This window comes from Daucus carota, chromosome 6 (assembly GCF_001625215.2).
Source record: "Daucus carota subsp. sativus chromosome 6, DH1 v3.0, whole genome shotgun sequence".
In the NCBI taxonomy this organism is placed as follows: Eukaryota; Viridiplantae; Streptophyta; class Magnoliopsida; order Apiales; family Apiaceae; genus Daucus; species Daucus carota.
Genome location: NC_030386.2, coordinates 35,313,346 through 35,333,258, shown reverse-complemented (window position 1 = coordinate 35,333,258; position 19,913 = coordinate 35,313,346). Strand labels below are relative to the sequence as shown.

At 33.5% G+C, this 19,913-nt stretch overlaps 1 protein-coding gene across 1 annotated transcript; it reads right to left on the bottom strand.

Moving 5' to 3' along the window:
• Positions 1-1,001: 1,001 nt before the first annotated feature.
• Positions 1,002-18,437, bottom strand: LOC108227340 (DNA-directed RNA polymerase I subunit 1). The gene is made up of 21 exons (XM_064080627.1): positions 18,252-18,437; positions 17,521-17,690; positions 17,111-17,270; positions 16,676-16,948; positions 15,280-15,534; positions 14,989-15,171; positions 14,656-14,818; positions 14,186-14,367; positions 10,536-10,787; positions 10,104-10,192; positions 9,863-10,010; positions 9,515-9,730; positions 9,000-9,302; positions 8,688-8,826; positions 6,432-6,637; positions 6,109-6,311; positions 4,773-4,971; positions 4,372-4,628; positions 3,414-3,554; positions 2,405-3,167; positions 1,002-1,692 (listed from the first exon to the last, which is right to left on the bottom strand). The coding sequence occupies exons 1-21, from the start codon at positions 18,267-18,269 to the stop codon at positions 1,096-1,098; spliced, it is 4,917 nt and encodes a 1,638-aa protein (XP_063936697.1). The 5' UTR covers positions 18,270-18,437; the 3' UTR covers positions 1,002-1,095.
• Between the last annotated feature and the right edge of the window lie 1,476 nt (positions 18,438-19,913).

Sequence of the window (19,913 nt, the reverse complement as noted above, 5' to 3'; positions counted from 1 at the left end):
GTTTAACAAATACATTATATAACCTGGTAGTTGGTACTAAAAGGCCGTATTTAAGGTGGTGCTATTTTAAGATTTTAAGTGAAATATCTTGATCCATACATGTAAATGGAGACAACAGCATACTAATAATAACACATGCATACATGTCTTCCATTTCTTTGTATCTTTCTTCTAGATGCATAATATACACCGTGAAAGCAACGAATTTGTTGAATGCTCTATTCACAAATTAAGCTTTAAAGTTAGGCAAGAAGACGTGTCTACTTTTATACTGTATGTAAATTGTATATACAATCAAGAGAATGTACAATACCACAACATTAGTCATCACATTGATAAAGTTGTTTATTAAAGTTTGTGTCCCATGTGCGACTGTTTCTGCGTTTCATACACCGCAAACACTTGCACACTAAATTTACTAAACATATTGTATGACTGTTTCTGCGTTTCATACACCGCAAACACTTGCACACTAAATTTACTAAACATATTGTATGAGTAGATATAATATATCCGAATACAAATCGATTCACAAAATAAAAGGCTGAGTGTTAAGTTGTTCACAAAATATAAATTCACAATACAAAGAATTTATGTTCAACATCTGGCAAGTTAATACATTAAATCACACAACACCAAGAATATATTTGTTTTTTCCATATATTTTACTCTTATTTAATAGAATAGTTGGCAAAAAAAAAAAGAAGAATAGAAACCAGAGAAGTGAATATTATATCTACAAATAATAAAATAGAGTATCTAAATATTTTTTTTAAAGAGAAAAAAGACTTTAAATTTTAAAGAAGTCACTATAAACTTTAGACATCAACTTTAAGACTTTGAATTTGAATTTATCATTGAGTTAAACAACTTGTTTAAAAAGTATAAATGGAGATATTCGTGAAACATTAATTAAAATGTACAGCTAAGAGCGGTGGCCTTGGCCTCTGTAACCAAGAGTCAGTGTTAGCCTATCTTCAAATTGCAACCAAGAACAGACCGCCACCAAAAAACTAATTTTGAATAATGAGTTGAATTTCAAAACATATTCAAAATTACAAGAAAAAGGTTATAAATCCAAACATAAATGTATGACTATAACTGTAGGTTCTGCATCAGATCGAAAGAACCGGTACCCAACTTAACTGGTAAGCCAAGACAGATTCTTGATGAAGGTGTCTCCAAGTTATCAGTCTGTCCATGAGATGCAGCTTCTACTATGAATTTGGAACAGGTCTCAAAAGACATCTTCATAAGAGGTGATAGTGATTCAGATATCATTCCATGTCTGCTCATAGGTCTATACTCACCAGAGTGGGTCATGTAATCTGCTATAAGGCTTAAATGCCTATAATCAATCTCTACTCCGTAAATCTTGAACACATCCTGCACCTCCTTAATTATAGTCTTCCTGGCAACTTCCACTCCATAGGTTTTCAGCATAAGATGTATATTATTTGAATATATATGATTAACATCAAGTACATCCTGCATCTCCCATAATGCAGTTAAATTCACTCCAGCAACTTTCAGAGCGCAAAGATTAGACAGATCCTTTTGAACTTCTGCAGCACCATTTTCTTCCTTCTGCCACAAAACTTGCTTTTCAAGTACATCATATGCAAGTTGTTGACAGTGTTCAATCTTCCCAGAACCAATGAGAGGAACCTTCTTGGCAGCCTTCTGGACAATCTGCGTTAGAATAAGTATATAATAAGATGTCCATAGTAAATCTTTCATGTAAAAGTGTTTAGACACATATTTGGTAATATGCAATGCCGGAAAGATAATAGATCCATGAAACAAGTAACAAGGTTTAATTCACCTGGAGCATATTCCATTCAAGTATCATATCATAACATTTGATTTGTGCCTGAACATACAACAGGTCCACAGAGGGTGTAGAAATGATGAAGTGGATCTTTATTAATAAAATCTAAAGTGAAAGGAACCATATGAGCTAAAAGCGACGTGTGCCAACATTTTTAAACTCGGGACTGACATATTAAACTTTCTATGTTGGTGCTTAATGCCTATTACGGAGTATGGACTAGCAACAAGGTTTATAAGAATCTAGATGTATATAGACAAACAACACAAAAACAAGTTCGGGACCTAAAGTTAAATACACTTCTCTTTGTGTTTATTATTCTTTTGGATTGTTAAAGGCCATCTTTAGTTCGGGAAGCATACAACTTAACTTCTACTTCCATTGCCTTGTCAGAGAAGAAGTATGTATGAAAGTTGGTGCTTCAAAAGACAACATGAAGAAAAACAAGTCAGGACATTCCAAAAATATAAGCTATTAAGCTATATTTCTTTCTAAAAAATCCATCAGATGCATCACAAGCCTACATATCACCAGAAAGCAAGTAAATGACATACACTTTGATTATATAAGTACCTGAGACAACAAGATATGTGGTTCATCTTTGAACCTGAAATGGACTTCATAACGTTGTCCTTCAGTTTTCACAAAGCACGACCTATCTGTCTCCTTCCTCGCCAAATTCCCCCTTTTCTTTTTCTTTGATTTTGATTGGGCCTTTCTATCGGTTGACGTAGGTTCTGTTATCAAACCTTTGTCATATGACACATTCGATGGTTCATCTTCCACATCAACATCCTCAACATGACCAATGCTACTCTCTATCTCATCATCATCCTGATCAATCTCACTTTCAACTTCAGTCGATAATTCCACTTCAGTTGTTTTACCATCAATACCATCCTCATAATCTATCTCATCTGAAGCTTGTTGTTTTCTTTTTTGAGCATCAAATCCAAAATCATCACCCTCATTATCACCATTCTCATCATCGTCATCATTGCCTTGTGATTTGTTGCCTGAAACAGCATCCCTTGTCTGACTTGCACTCATCGATTCAATATTTTCTGTAAAATCTTTGATGCCACTGATTCTTGCAAGCAATTGGACATGGTTTTCTATGGCATCCTCCAATTCCCTCAAATAAGTAATCTCAAGTGTTTCTCGACAGTCTTCTTCAGAAACAAGTTCATGCTTTTTAATCTTAATCTTAAGCTTATACAATCTGCAGATTTCATCCTTATAAACATATAATGGTACAACACATATCTCTACGCTCTCAATTATATCTGCAACAGTGACCTTCTTCAATTTTGCCACAAGGGCCTTGGCGTCATCCCTATCACACAAAGAAAAAGAAAAGTAATGACTCAAAATTTGCAATTGCACGAGTTTGTGTATATGTCGGTGATTGCACGTGTGTTTTCACCTTTCAGACACATCCAAAATGGATTCATCTACCATGAAAATAATTTGAGGGAGTCAACAGACATTACTGAATGAACCTTAATACCCTTAATTCACTACATTTAAAGGGGGCTCACAATAGCTTAAGACATGCATACATGAACTGCAAACAACTTACTTTGACTTCTCCTCAAGCAGACGGCATGTAACAATAGGAGTCTTGATTTCACTTGTTGCAGTCATCAATATTTCTTGTAAACGTGGAATGCCAAGGGTAACGTTCATTTCTCCGCGACCAGCAAGATGGAAAGTGTTCAGCCTGTTATATAAAAAGGTAAGTTATACATAAATAATATGCTACAGGAGATTTTAAAATTGTCAAGTACTCCCTCCGTCCCCTTTTACATGTCCACTTTGGAAAAAAAACACATAGCAAGGAATAATTGATTGTATAAACTTTTCTATTAAATACCTCTAATTAATGTCTTGAAAATGGTGGAATACTACTTTATGTCTTGAAAACATGAATTCAACCAAGTTTTAAATATGTCAAGCCTTGAAAATTGAAATTATGGGGATATATTTGAAAAACTATCATTAAATTAGTTTTGAAAGTATAAATGGACATGTAAATAGGGACAAAAAATATTTTGAAAATGGACATGTAAAAAGGGACGGAGGGAGTACTTGACAGCTAAAAGTTTTGCTAAAATATATTTTAGCGAACACTTTAATAATTATCAGCGCATGAGCTTATAATTGTGTCATATTCATAGAACAGATATACACTTACTACAGGTTATATATTATATTAATATATTGCATCAGTTTCGTTTTATTGAATATTAATGACGTGTTCAACTATAGTCATTTTTGGCATCACCAACTCTAATTTTTGTGTTTGACAAAACCCAACTCTAATTTTTAATTTGACTGTGCCTATACTAATGTTTTTCCTGGCTAATTTTTCTGAGCTTCTAGAATAAATAAAACTGAACATAAATTTTGACTCTGCCCAAACCAAAACCATGGTACCAATACAGGTCTCGGGTATGGAGTCTCCACAGCATTCATTAAATATATTCACAAACTGTGATAGAGTGAAGAAAAGAATACAATTAAATCATAACTCTTACGTCATTTGTGTTGATGGTTCACCCACAGATTGTGCAGCAATCACTCCAACTGGTTCTCCTGGTTGTGCGAGACTTGAGATATACTTTTGTTTCATTAACATTAACAAGTCCTGCTGCTTCAATTGTTCCAGAAATTGCCCCTTTAATGATGTTCTAATCAGCTCGTCCACTCTTTCTTTTAGCTTGTTAGGCAACTTATCAATATATGCATTGTATTCAAGCTTATGATGAAATTTCTGACCTATAATCTCTTGATTCTGAAAAAAGGTGACATGATAGATACAGATTTAAGTTTCACACATCAATATTGCATCAAGAGCAGCTTTTTATAAATCAATTCTATTTCGATCTACAACATTGCTTCGGATGCACTTTATATTGAGCAAATAAATAGTGCTCACCTTTGCTAGTGCCTCGAATTTGTTGAGAAAGCTCGTCTGATGTACATCAACACCATCTTCACCATAACAAAACTGAACAATAGAACCATCTGCATCCCGGACTGTATAGTCATAGCAAACTTTAAGGCACTCGAGATTTTTAACCAGGCACCTTTGCAGATATCCACTACGAGATGTTTTGACTGCAGTATCAACTAACCTGTAGATTCAAATATAAAATATAGAGATGTCTAGAAATAAAGACAGCTTAGATAACTCAAAAAAACTAATCCTAAAAAGTGAAGAAAAGTATAAGACTAAACAATTTTGCCAATCTACAGTAATTGAAGTGAGAAAATGTCATCACAAGAGATTTATAGTTGGGAAATTATGTCTGACAAGACCATTAAAATGATGACTAGTTATTGGAGTAATTTATATAATAAATTAAATACATGGATATTACCTTGTGACACCACGATATGCGGAAATGAACCCAACTAACATATATAACACATAAAAATGTGCTTACTACGTCTTAGAACAGAAACCAACCAATAAATAACTAATAGATTTATACGTATACAATGATCTGACCTGAAGGGCTAGTTTTTTTAATTTGCCAAACCACTAACCTTTTTATGATGACATTTAAATACACATATCAAAACACTACATTCCGAAGTGATCACAAATTATTGTCCTTTGACAAACTAAAAATTCAATATAATTTCAGGCCCCTTTTGTCTTAAACTAATACATTCAGTGGTTCTCGCCAAGAGAAGTGATATAAAGGTTGCAACACCCATAGCTCGAAATCTTTTTAAGGAGGCATAAGGTCCTTGTTTTAGACCGACCTTATCTAAAATATGTATGAGAAATTTTACTCCACAGTAGGAACAAAAATCAAAACTAATAAACAATTATATAACTGCTAGCTGTTTTATAATAAATTGGCAAACGGCTTGGCTAATAATGACACCTAAACTTGACCCTGATAATACATGTGGAATTTCACGGAGGTGGTCCTATGCATTCAACGTTACTGACATCAAAACTAATTAACATGTTGATCTTTGTACTTCTAATAAAGGAAGCGGTCAAATAGGAGTGTGGCATAGTATGTGACCTATTTTTGAAATATGTATAATGACGGATCTAGTGATTGTGATTCAGAGCCTGTAACTAAAGTGAGGGCCAGAAGATAGTTGGATGCTAGAAAATATGCACATGTATTGGGTGTCTATGCTAAAATTTAGAAGCAAGACCATTACATCTACTGCCAACTCCTTTCCACTGAGATAACTCGGAGCACAAGAAAATTTTACGAAGGTTATAAAAAGGAAGTCATTTATACCCTTCACGACCAGCCATGCAGTGGAAGTAATACTCTTGAGGACGAAGACCAGTAAGGAAGCGATCAGTAATATAGCCCCCTGCTCGAGATGAAAAATCCCAGGGAGAAAAGCTGGGTAAGGTTTTCCCAGAGGTCATTCGAGGAACACGCTTTCCTTCTAACTCTTGTTGACCCAGTGAAGAAGATATCTGTTGAAAATTGACCTGTACAATGCACGATGCAGTCAGGAACTATTCTTGTGACAACATTAAACCAGTTCATAGATTTTCCTGGGGAAGAGGAGAGGTGCAGAATGGCTGAATGGAAGTGCAAAAAAAACTTACTGAACTACCCTTCGCTCCACTGATTGTCATAAGAGAAATGCAATTTTTCGGGAAGGGTTTATAGAGGCCATTAAGCAACAATTCCTTGTTTATTTTTGAACCCTTTTCCCTCAGTTCATTTTTCATCTTTCCATCTAAGCGTGCTACTGCAGATTCCCCATTGTTACGCATTATTTTTTCAATTTCATATTGCAGCTCTTTTGGACCTGCAAAAAAAAAAAAAAAGGTGCATAATATTGGAAATCTGCAAAGACGGTTTATTAGTGCATTATAATTACTCCATGAGAACAGACCAGAATCTATGTTGCGGAAGAAATGCAAATGGTTCATCGCATTCGCTGAAGCCATATCATTCATACCGATATAGATAAACACTGTTTGTTTAATTTTTTGAAATATTTGGAAAGATAATGATTGACAGAGAAAACACAAGCTTGATCAACTAGATACAATGATCTGTGAATTTCAGACATCATTCTTAAGTACAAGAATTAAAAATCATATGATAGTTATACATTACAGCCAATCAGTGCGGGTTAGAAGGTACAATTACACTTAAAATCATGAGAATACTCACTAAAGTAGATATGAGAAGTGTGATTCTGTAACATCCCACATTGGTTAGAAAATGAGTATTTGGGCCCTTCATAAGCACAAGCAAATAACTAATGTATACCAATTTGCTAGAGCTTTTAGGCCGACCTATGGTGGGTTGTTGGGTCCGGTATGCATCTAGTTGTGGGCTTGGGATTTTATAAATTGTAACATCCCACATTAGTTATAAAATGAGTATTTGGGCCCTTTTTAATCACAAGCAAATAACTAATGTATACCAATTTGCTAGAACTTTTGGGCCGACCTGGGTTGTTGGTCCGGTATGCATCTAGTTGTGGGCTTGGGATGTTATAGTTCCACTTATAATTGCCTCTCCGTGATAAGATGTCAAAGACCAGCAAATATTATTCTTATTGAGCTCTTGATAGGTAGGCGTACTGTTGGTCCGGTATGCATCTAGTTGTGGGCTTGTGATGTTATAGATCCACTTATAATTGCCTCTCCGTGATAAGATGTCAAAGACCAGCAAATATTATTCTTATTGAGCTCTTGATAAGTAGGCGTATTGTTGGTCCGGTATGCATCTAGTTGTGGGCTTGGGATGTTATAAATCCACTTATAATTGCCTCTCCGTGATAAGATGTCAAAGACCAGAAAATATTATTCCTATTAAGTTCTTGATAAGTAGGCGTATTTGTATTTCTAAATTTAGACATCAACAATTTTAGTGCAAAGCTCTATTTAACTAATTCTTATTGAGCTCTAGATCCACTTATAATTGCCTCTCCGTGATAAGATGTCAAAGATCAGCAAAAATTATTAGCAAATATTATTCTTATTGAGCTCTTGATAAGTAGGCGTATTTCTAAATTTAAACAGACACTGCAATAATTCTAGTGCAAAGCTCTATTTAACTAATTCTTATTGAGCTCTAGATCCACTTATAATTGCCTCTCCATGATAAGATGTCAAAGATCAGCAAATATTATTCTTATTGAGCTCTTGATAAGTAGGCAGACACTGCAACAATGCTAGTGCAAAGCTCTATTTAACTAATTCTGATTGAGCTCTAGATCCACTTATAATTGCCTCTCCGTGATAAGATGTCAAAGATCAGCAAAATATTATTCTTATTGAGCTCTTGATAAGTAGGCAGACACTGCAACAATGCTAGTGCAAAGCTCTATTTAACTAATTCTTATTGAGCTCTGGATCCACTTATAATTGCCTCTCCGTGATACGATGTCAAAGACTAGCAAATATTATTCTTATTGAGCTCTTGATAAGTAGGCGTATTTCTAAATTAAAACAGACACTGCAATAATTTTAGTGCAAAGCTCTATTTAACTAATTCTTTTTGAGCTCAAATTTAAACAGACACTGCAACAATTCTAGTGCAAAGCTCTATTTAACTAATTCTTATTGAGCTCTTGATAAGTAGGCGTATTTCTAAATTTACACAAACACTGCAACAATTCTAGTGCAAAGCTCTATTTAACTGAAACGAATGTTACACGCCTTTGATAGTTACTGATGAATGCCTTCGTATGGCACCCTACTTCTTAAAGTTCAAGGAAAGACAGTATATTGACTATGTTCGCATTGCTAGAAATCTAGTTGCATTGTCTTTATATCACCAATATGATATATGATGTCTGAGATGCAAATTAATAAAAGAAGTATTTTTACAAAGCACCATACCTATCTTGCCTCGTTTGAAATTAACAAAATCACAATGAACTTCCTCGCCAACATCTTCTCCTTCAAGTTCCTCCTTCCTTAGAACATCGTACTGTGGTAATAATATCAGGTCGTCTACCCCACACGTGAAACCGTGCATCTAAAAAGGCAAAAAAGTAGAACTTCAACATGCAATGAATATAATGCAATTACCTCTCTATGCGCTTGCTTGCGCAGAAGTGTATCAATCTCTGTGTATTCGTATTAAAAGAACTGACATGAAGTAACAATATATATGGAGGGAAAACAGGGTAGCCATAAAATGAGAAGAACCTGTAAGAAACATGTAAATAAGCGACTAAGTGCAGAAAGCAATATGCCTGCAGTATCGGAACCATATAGCTCCTGCACTGTGTGAACCAGACCATACTTGCCAAACTGTGCCTTGTCAATAACTCCACGAACAAGTTCATTTCTTCTAATTAACACCTTATTTTCGGCACTAGCCTCTTCATCTTTGCTCAGTTGATTGTTACTGCTGTTTCTTGAAAAATATTGGTATGGGATCTTTCCTTCATTCTCAAGGGTGCATGGTTTACACCCCCGAGTAAGATGATTTAACAGTGAAGTAATCACCTACACACAGACATAGAATGAGATCAAAGAATTAGAAGTTACCACAGTTAAATATAAGTACTTTAACGTTTAAATATATTATATAAACAAAATATCCTTATAGTCTGACCAGCTGATGCATAAACATCTTTACAATTAAATTATGAAACAGTCAGGATATTGGTCTATGTTACACGACCGAGGTTGTAAATTAAGCTAACATAAAGTGTCACCTGCTTTCCAGTCCAAAGAGGCTTTGGTTTCCAAACAGCTGGCAGGACAGGCTGTAAACCATAGGACTCTACTTTAGATATTTTCTTGGACAGGCTTTTAGAAGATAAACTGGGTCCAGCAGAAAATACACCAGAGCTGTAGAGCAGTTGATCATACTGCTCTCGAGTCAGAAATGTATCCTTCATTGTCAAAAGAACAGCAGCTCCAATATGATCCTGCCAAAACAATTACAAAGAACTTCCAACTCAAAACTAGAAAAACAACAAATAATTGGTAGACTGCATAATCATAGGGCAAATAATTCAACTTAATATTTTCTTTCGCCTACAAATTTGTAGTGAGGAAACCTGAATCAAGCCTCTGACAGTATCACCTCTTGTTGGAACAATATACTGATTATTAGCATTTACAATGTTATAAGCTTCAGCACGTGAAACTTCATCTTGAGGCAGATGAACATTCATCTCATCACCATCAAAATCAGCATTATAGGTACTGCAGTCGTATCAACAAAATCACCAAAAACCATTACATCAAAATGTTTATTTAACAAAAGAAGAATTTTTCTTGTAAGAAAGAAGAAAGAACCTGCAATTTGCATAATGCATCCGAATAGTTTTCTCCCCCGGTAATACACGAACTATATGTGCCATAATACTAGGCTTGTGAAGTGTAGGCTGCAACATTTTAATAAGCACTAAAGTAAATTAATTTGATGCCACAGCTACACAACAATGTTATTCATATTTTGACAACTACTCATAATATTGTAAGACAGAATGTTCCAGAGGGGAGCAAAATTATCTTATAGTTCGCAGTTCGCAATTTAATCCATTTTCTTGTTTCCTAAAACTGGCAAACTTAAAGTTCAACAAAATGGATCCGCCAGTAAATCATGTCAAAAGGCCTTGGGGATGTGACAACTGGCATGTATTCAAACATTATATAATACAACATTTAAACATACATACACTAAAGATTAGAGTTCCTAGCAGGAATATCAATAAAATAATCCAAGACCTGTCTATTAACAAGCACAACATCCCCGTCCTTCATGTGGCAAAAAACAATCTTTCCCTCCATCTCGTGGCTTTTCGTGGATGCTTCACCTCTTGAAGATGATAACTTCCTAGATACAGAAATACGACCCTTTTTTTTTAAAGGCAGTTTGCTATTGGAGACTTTATCAACAAAGTTTGTTGCCCCGGGATGGATTTCAGGGCCATTGATGATAGCTTCCCTCAATTTTTGGGCATTCCATGGAGTCACTTTCTGCAGAAGCGTAATGGATTAAATATTTGAACTTTGTCGCACATAAAAATCATAATGGAAGAAAAAACTAAAACTGAAATTCAAGCAGAAAAGCACTAGGCTAAATACAACAGTCCAATACCCCCATCAATCTGCACAATATATCTAGCATATTTCCACAATTGCATACAAATGGTAAAAGCCTTCAACAGGTGCCTATATTCTTTTACTTGTTCTATGGAAATTACTAAAGAAGATTTATTCAACAATTTGTCATGTGATTCATGCATTTTCTTAGAATCAAAATATAGTAACTTCTAGTTATGAAATGCACAAGTGCAGTGAAACAAAAAAGTAAAATACTTAGTGGAGAATACAGGGTCAACAATAAGGACATTGAGCAAGGGAAAATTAACCACAGAAAACTATATAATTCTAGGATATCTCAGCCACAAAAGACTTCAGCAAGCAAAAAGTATCATTGATAACTACAATTAACTTTCAATCCAGTATGTGGGGATTTCGATATACTCATACAATATCTCCTGAATTTATGCCAAGTACATTTTCTTCAGATATGAATTGATGCCTAATAATATTTAGTGGTAATTAAATTGCTGGTGTTTAGTAGCAAATGATCATTAGGAGTCTTTTCAGGTTTTCTATTCTTGTCCAAGTTAGGTTTCTAAGATTCTGCTGATGCCTGATGGGAAATGGATCTTTTATTTTCACTATGAAGAATTTACTTGAAACTGGTAGAAAATTAAAATACTTGTATAGTTTATACTAGCTTGTAGCCCGTGCCATGTACAGGTATTTTTTACATTATTTCTTCTTTTTTTTTTTTTTTGCTAAGTATATTATTTCTTATTTATAATTTAATAACTAAGTTTAATGTTATTGGTTTTCTCTTAATAACATTAATTCAAATAAGTTGTAATGATATATTTTATATGATTTTAATAGTTTTCTAATGTAAAAGTCATAGATAAAAGAATGATGTTGTAATGATTTAAATAGGATTATAATATTAATACTATACTCATGACAAAGTATAGCAATTAAGATCAACACACCAATCTAACAATGAATCTTGTCAAAAATTCCAACTGCAAATATTATTATATAACCAAAATATATATTTCTAATATGATTCTAATTTAATATTACAAAATCGACATTAATATAAAATTTTAAAGCATGGGTACCGTACGTATTATTTATAAGTAGTTTAAATAGTATCAAAAGTATAGATAACAGATCAAATAGATATGTATAACATGAACGTAATTGTTTTTATTCTTTTTAGAGGGTGGTTGTTATTTATTACATTTTGGCTGGCATACCATGGGCCAAGTACCGTCCAACTACCAAAACTTTTAGTGTTTAAACTTGTTAACAATATATAGCTGTGGGGCTAGGAGTTAAGTATGTATGCTATTTATAATAGCCCAATTTTTGGGCCTTGGCCTATAAGATTATGTTTTAGAGTATATATCCCTGTACAAGGCATGCAACCCTAACATATTATAGAGCCTAATAAATGATATATGTGATTTTTGGATTCGTTCACATATTATTCGCTCATTCCAGAACACGGGTCAATCTCAACCCAGATTGCAGTGGATCCCGCTCCGATCCGCCATTTCCAGGGAAGCTTGGCAATAGTAAAAAAGAAGGAAAATCGAAAGAAAGAAGACAGTCTGTATTATGATTTTATTAAAGAGAAAGGAGGAACACAGATTGTAGTAAATCCCACTCCAATTTCCCATTTCCGGGGAACTTTGGCAATAATAAAAAAAGAAGGAAAATAGGAAAGAAAGAAGACAGTCCGTATTATGATTTTATACTAAAAAGAAAGGAGGAATTATATATGATATATGTATGTGTATATGAATATGTGTCTATATTTGCTCAGAACCACTTATGTAACTGAGGAAGAAGAAGATTCCTCGATTTCTGTAACAAAAAGTTGGAACTAAATAATGTGTATATCAAATTGCAGCGAGTAAAGAATATTTATAGTTCTGATTTCAAAATAAATTAATATTGTACTAAATTTCAGCCTTTTCATAATTTTAATACATGTATGTTTTATTGGTAACACAAGTTGTATAAAACTGGTAGAATTTAATTTTTAGCTATTAAATTATGTACACATAACAACTTGGTAAAATTTAATACATTTTTGTTAAAAGCATATCTTTCATATATAAAGATTTGTCAAATGGCTGCCTCAATTAAAACTTTAAGTTGGGCAAACCCACTAAAAAGATAATAACCATTTAACACTAATCCAAGGTAATAGTCAATTAAAGATAAGAGTTGATCTTCATGATAAACCTAGAGACAAACCACTAGGTGGGCAACACGAATTCATATAGGAATTAAGAAAAGAGCTGTCAAGGAAGCAATAATGTGTCCATGTATTATATATAACAGTTAGAATATTGAGGGTTCGAAGAGTAACACAACACATCTCAATAATATCATGTTAGATGATCAACTTCAACATGGTATAGGGAAAAGCGACAAGTAGATAATATACACTAAACAGATACAATTTCTGATGCATAGATGCATTTCTAGGTTTTAACCTAAACCATGTATCCTCTTTACCACTTCAAGCCCTCATCTTAAACAGAAGGCCCTCCCCTCCCATGGCAAGTGCACCTCCATTTTACTTATGCTTCTTACTATCAAATAGAATTTGTATTACTGATGATACACTACATGCATACACCACAATGTACACATAATGCATACTTGAATTACGATTTTCAGAAATTGAAAATTTGATCTTTGCCAGTACAGATATTATAAATGCAAGAACAAAAGTGGATTCTCTCTGAACAATCCAAGAAGCACCATAACTTTTCGAGGAAAATTTTCCTCATATACGATATATATACCACAATGTACACATAATGCATACTTGAATTACGATTTTCAGAAATACAGATATTATAAATGCAAGAACAAAAGTGGATTCTCTCTGAACAATCCAAGAAGCACCATAACTTTTCAGAAATTGAAAATTTGATCTTTGCCAGTACAGATATATATATCATATACGATATATATATATATATATATATATATATATATATATATATATCGTATATGAGGAAAATTTTCCTCGAAAAGTTATGGTGCTTCTTGGATTGTTCAGAGAGAATCCACTTTTGTTCTTGCATTTATATATATATATATATATATATATATATATATATATATGTCTATATATATACATGTGTGTGTGTGTGTGTGTGTGATATGTAAAATGAGTTCTACACACTTCTACATGTACAAGAATTAAAACAAATGTTTTCAAGTTAAAGTAAAATTTACCAGGATGACATGCATACTGCACATATAAACTATAGGGAACACAGATGTAAATAAGTTTCAACTCGTACCACTGGATAGGTTAACCTCAATGCAAAATATGGAGGAATGCCAATTTCATTAACTGCTAAATATGGATCCGGGGATATAACAGAACGACATGAATGATTCACCCTCTTCCCCATCATTTTCTGACGGAAGATGCCCTCCTTCTTCTCCAGCAGCTGGCATATTCCAGGAGTAGCACTTCGGCCTGCCATTAGATTAATATCAGCTCACGGTTACCAGATAAGAGAATCATTACTAGAACATCATGAAAACTGAAAGAAGGAATCATATGCACTACAGTTTTCATTTTCATGATATTGGTTTTACCAGATGATGGTAGTTTACAAGCACTGCACAAATATGTACAGCGGGTACCAAGAACCTAAAATGTTACAATAGTAATATATTTTCCAGTTAAAAAAAGATAGTTGTTTAATGCTACTAATATAAAAGAGATTGAAGATTCAACAGAGAGAACAAACGAAGGACTCACTCATAGATGTCTTGCTATCGAACATAAGATTAATTGACTGTTGAAGATCCAACCAGCGACGAACTATGATGGACGGTTCAGAGTTGTTGGCACGAGCATTACAAAGAGCTATGTTCGCATTTAGAACCTTGATTATGTGACCAGTCTGAGGGTGCTCCATCACCTGCATGATGCATCAAAATGTTGTCAAGAACAATTGCTTTTTCGAGACAAAAATTGTACCCAACCTCAGTTTGTATGCTCTCATGGGTGTATGAAACTATGTATAGGACAACACTCGTGAAAGTCATAAGATCTGCAGAGATCAAGATTCTGCTAATGTAGTTAGCTTACAGAATCAGCAGTTACGGCAGGAGGACGGAATTTAGTAGGAGGTACTAAAAGGGCATCAATGAAAAACATGGAGTGACTTGGTGCCTGTCCATTTGTTAATTTAGGACTCTCATGCTGAACACCGCAAATATATGAGAGAATGGCACTCTCATTCGCCCATAGTTGTTCTAATGTAGCATGAACCTGAAAATACAGAGACATTGGAAAACTTTTTTAGTGCGTACTCTTATCAATATAAACTGCAACAGAACTGGCAGAGATTCATGTGTATAATGCTGGCATCAAACATACTTCCGATGGTAAAAATGGTCTCGATAATGTATTCTTCTGCTTATAAGAATGAGGAGAAAATCCCTTTCCTGTTTGTACATGCCTTTGGTTTCTAGTGTCTTCTGTTTCAACAGAGGTAGTCATACATGATTCAGATTCAACAGTTTCAATTTCAGCTACATATGTATCCTCATTGGAATTCGCTTCCACAGAGGATATTGTTTTACCACTAGCCCTAATAATATTTGCTCTGGCATCGGCAGCAGACAAGCCACTCTGAAAGGATCAACCAGAAAAGTTGGTTAGAATGTCATAACAAGACAATGGCCGAACCTAGTACAATATGGTAGAATGAAGGTACAAGCTGCTACCAACTTAAGCAAGAGAAGCATCGCAATTAAAACAGCTGACTAAACCATTGCATAACTAAGGTCAACAATAAAGTGATCTGTGTTAAGCTACAAGATGCTTTTTATAGGTAGTTAGCTTTCAGTCCTCCACTCAAAAAACAAAAAGAGAACGAATTTTTTTCTTTAAAAAAAACAGCTAAAACTGTAAAGAGGGGAAACCAACTAAATTATATACTCCCTCAATTTTAAGCTTTTGTGATAATTTGAAATACAAATTTCATTAAAAATGTTCCAAATGCATCCCCTAGGTTATGCCAAACCGTCATAGAATTATTAAGATGAGTATAATTGTACTGGATGTGTTTTTGTAACTTTGGAATAGTGGAATAGAGGTGCTACACTGTAAATACAACTAAGCTCTTGCACGTCCTAAAATTCACTTGTCTTGTTTATAGTGCAGCTTCAATAGTATAAGAGTTTTCCAGATGAAAATAATCATAAATTCACCAAGTAAACGGCAACATTAGTGACAGACTTTAATAAATCCGCTAAAGCAGATTATAAAAGAGGAAAACTCATGAATCGTATCACACAGTTTATTTATGTCTGCACTCATTGCTTAATCAAAACCCTTAAAGGCCAGATGACCTTTATCAAGTAGAAGAAAGCTTATTTAAACTACATCATTGATCCGATACTTCACAATAGCTATTATATTCAGTAGAATTCTACAACTTCCATTGTTTATAAAACATGCAGATGAGAAAAAAATGTAGATGCTCATTTCAATTTACTGTATTATATGCATGGACATCGCTCGCTATTATATAATCTAAAGTGTAAGTACTGGAAGAAGTTGGTGTTTTATGCAAATCACAGCCTCCAAAACCTCATGCTTAGGCTTCACTCGAACATAAACCTTTAAATTATAATATACAAAATATATCCAGCCAAACACCAAAAACTGAAAACTTTAACAGAGGTTGCAGGGAAAAAAAACTTACAAAACAAGAATATATAGCAAATTATGTCCAATTAAAGTACCCCCGAGATATTACTGAACATACCATATAGAACCATCCAAAAGTGGGTTTAGTGATTTTGGGATTTTTAGCTTTGCAGTGCTTGCAGGCAGTAGGCCTCGGCTTGAAAAACTTTTTCAGGACCGAAATTGACTCGGTGTATTGAAGAGAAGACCAAGTATTTGGGTCCTGAAAATCAGAAGTTTCGCCGTCTTCTGGACTGGTGGATGTATCTAGTACACCTCCTTCATCCAACCTTCTTGCCCCAATAATATCACCTTTTGCAATCATTTCCAATTTTGAAATGCATAACTTGACCTTAAAATGAAATAGAGAGGTGAAATAAGACGAACATGGAAAAGAAATATATGACAAACGAATAATTCCAACTGAGTTCACTCTTTAATACATAATAATATGATGGACCAAACTGAACCTACCAAGCTAACGCGGTAAACAATTCATATCACATGGGCTTACCTCTTCTTCATCCATTCTAAATCTGAAGCAAGTGAAACACGTGCGTGCTATGATATTGTAAAGTTTATCAAAGAGCAAGGGATTAAAGACAGTTGAAACAAGTTCAATATGACCACAATGACCCGGGCAATCATTACATCTCTGTCCGCATGTTTTACAACTACACAAATAAAGAGAGACATATATTAGCTTTATGCCAATAAAACCAAACCAATTTCAGCTAAACTGCATAGATAAACAACCATAATCTTGTTTTCAAATAGCAGAATAGAGATACCCTTGAAAGATACCTTGAACCGTGCTTGTAAAAACCGAAGTAGTGAATTAAATCCCCTACGACGAAACACTTCAAGCTAATACTTTCAAAACAATACATATAAAGATAGGTCAATCACGTTAAAAATACTTACATTTTGTTTAAATCATAGGGACCCAATGCCGGGTCATAAAGTCCTCCAGGAATAGGTTCAGCTATAGGGTCAAGCAAAATAGGGTTTGTAATCTGCTTAACACTGTGCTTCCTGACATCTTCAGCTGACATGAAACTAAACTGAACAGCCGCTACCGACTCAGACGTCACCTACAACAAAGCCAAATCATAATTAAAACACCAATAAACCACCAAACTAAGCTCCTTCCAGCACACAAAAATAGAATACAAAATATCCAAACAAACAATATCACACATATCTTCATCTATCAATTATCAATTCCACGTGCACACACATACACATACATACGTGCACATTATAACATACGCCAAACACACACAGATACACAACATAATCGAGATTTTAAACTAACAACCTCCTCCGCCTCAACTCAACCACAAAACATATAAATACATAGCGTAACCGAGATTAAAAAGAACATTCAACTAAGCTAAACTTAATTCAACAGCCTCAACCGAGTCTACAATAACAGCTAAAATAGAACCAAAACCCTAGCCTCCTTGAAGCACAGTAGGCATTAAACAAAAAAAATTATTAAAAAATAGCAGTCACTAACTTCTGGGTCTACGAGCCTCAAATTCAAGCAATTGGAGATAAAATAAAGTTGAACGACAGAGTAGAACACGTATTGAATAATCGAGACATCGCAAACGTGTAGAGAAAGAGAGACGCGTGATTAGTATGCGCACCTCGTTTGATAGCGCCATGTTTTCAGAGAGTTGGAGCGGAGAAGAGAGGGGAGAGTTAGGGAAGACGAGCGGCGGAGTAAGGTAATATCTGTGAAATTGTGTTTTTAAACCCGACCGTTTGCCACTTTTGTTGGTGAGTGAGTCGGGTATGGAGTTTCTAAACGTGGAGACCCGAACTACAGCCCAAAACCCATCTTAAACCCTTTCTCAGTTTCTTTTTATAGGGTTCAAAGATTATTAGGATTTTGGTACTTTACTTGAGTATGTATTGGTTTCAGTTTGTAAAGTAAATTTAATTTTTTTAATTTTATAATATATTATATTAATAATCATATTTATTAATTAATTATATTTTTGATTTTGTATAAAACATATTAATTGAAATTTAACCCCTCTTAGCTCTATATGCAGGAAATTGTTACCTAATATTGAAATAGAAGTAATAATATATCAAATTCTTTTTTTTTGAGAGAATAACATATCAAACTTAAAAAGTTGTATCAGTTAATTTCAACGGTGCTTATAGGTTTTGGTGTAATTTATTTTTTTAGATTAAAAGAGATACATTTTGTTTATAATATAAATACATGAATATTTATGAAATTATACCATAATTTTTAACTAAAGTATGATATTAGAATTAAATTTGTAAACATATAAAAATGATAACAAATTTTAAAAGAAAATATAGGTAAATATTAATTAATTGATGGTGTAATAATCACTAATTTATAGAAACATTTGGTATCAAATAAAACTATGTCTTAGTTATATAAATTTAAATAAAGTAAATCATACTAATTTATATGTTGTAATTTGTGATTGATTTCATTTATTTTAGTTATAAACTTAATGAAACTTTTTATGATTTAATATATAATAGTGAGAAGTAATAGTATATATGAGATTTATTATATATTTATATTTGAAATAAAAAAGAAAAAAATATATTTATATTTTATAAAACTATAACACAAATATTTTTAATTCTAAAAATTAATAATTCAGGATAATATGAAAATTTAGATCCCTTGACACATAAATATTTAAATTATTTAATCTAGAAATATTACAATGGCACCAGTAGTAATACAGACTACATTGCCTGTGAAACTATAGCATTGGAATTCACCTTTAACCACCATAGGCGGCCAATATTCACAACTATTAATTTATGTTCATATTTTTTGCGGGTTAATTATCAAACTCATAACTGAAGTGGAAAAATGGTATCAACTTCATCACTGATCTCCACGGGGTCTCAAGTTGCTCACTAAACTCGCTTAATGGTATCAAACTCATCACTGCCTTTAAAAAAAGTAACGGAGGTTAGACGGAGTGACAGATTGACGGTTGACGTGGCACATTAATAAAAAAGACTGAAGAAAAACAAATGAAAGAAAATAAAAAAAAGTAGAAAATAGAAATGCCACATAATTTGAAGTTTGTATGAAATTAAAGTATGCAAATTTTTTATTAAATTGATTTTAGGATATAATTATCTAAATAAATGTATGGAACTAAATTTTAATATATAATTAACTAAACAATTAATATTAACTTTTATGTTTTTTTATTAGATTATAATTATTTTTGAATAATATTGAAATGTTTTCTCTTTTAATAAATTTTATTTATGTGAATATTATTGTTGGCAAAAAA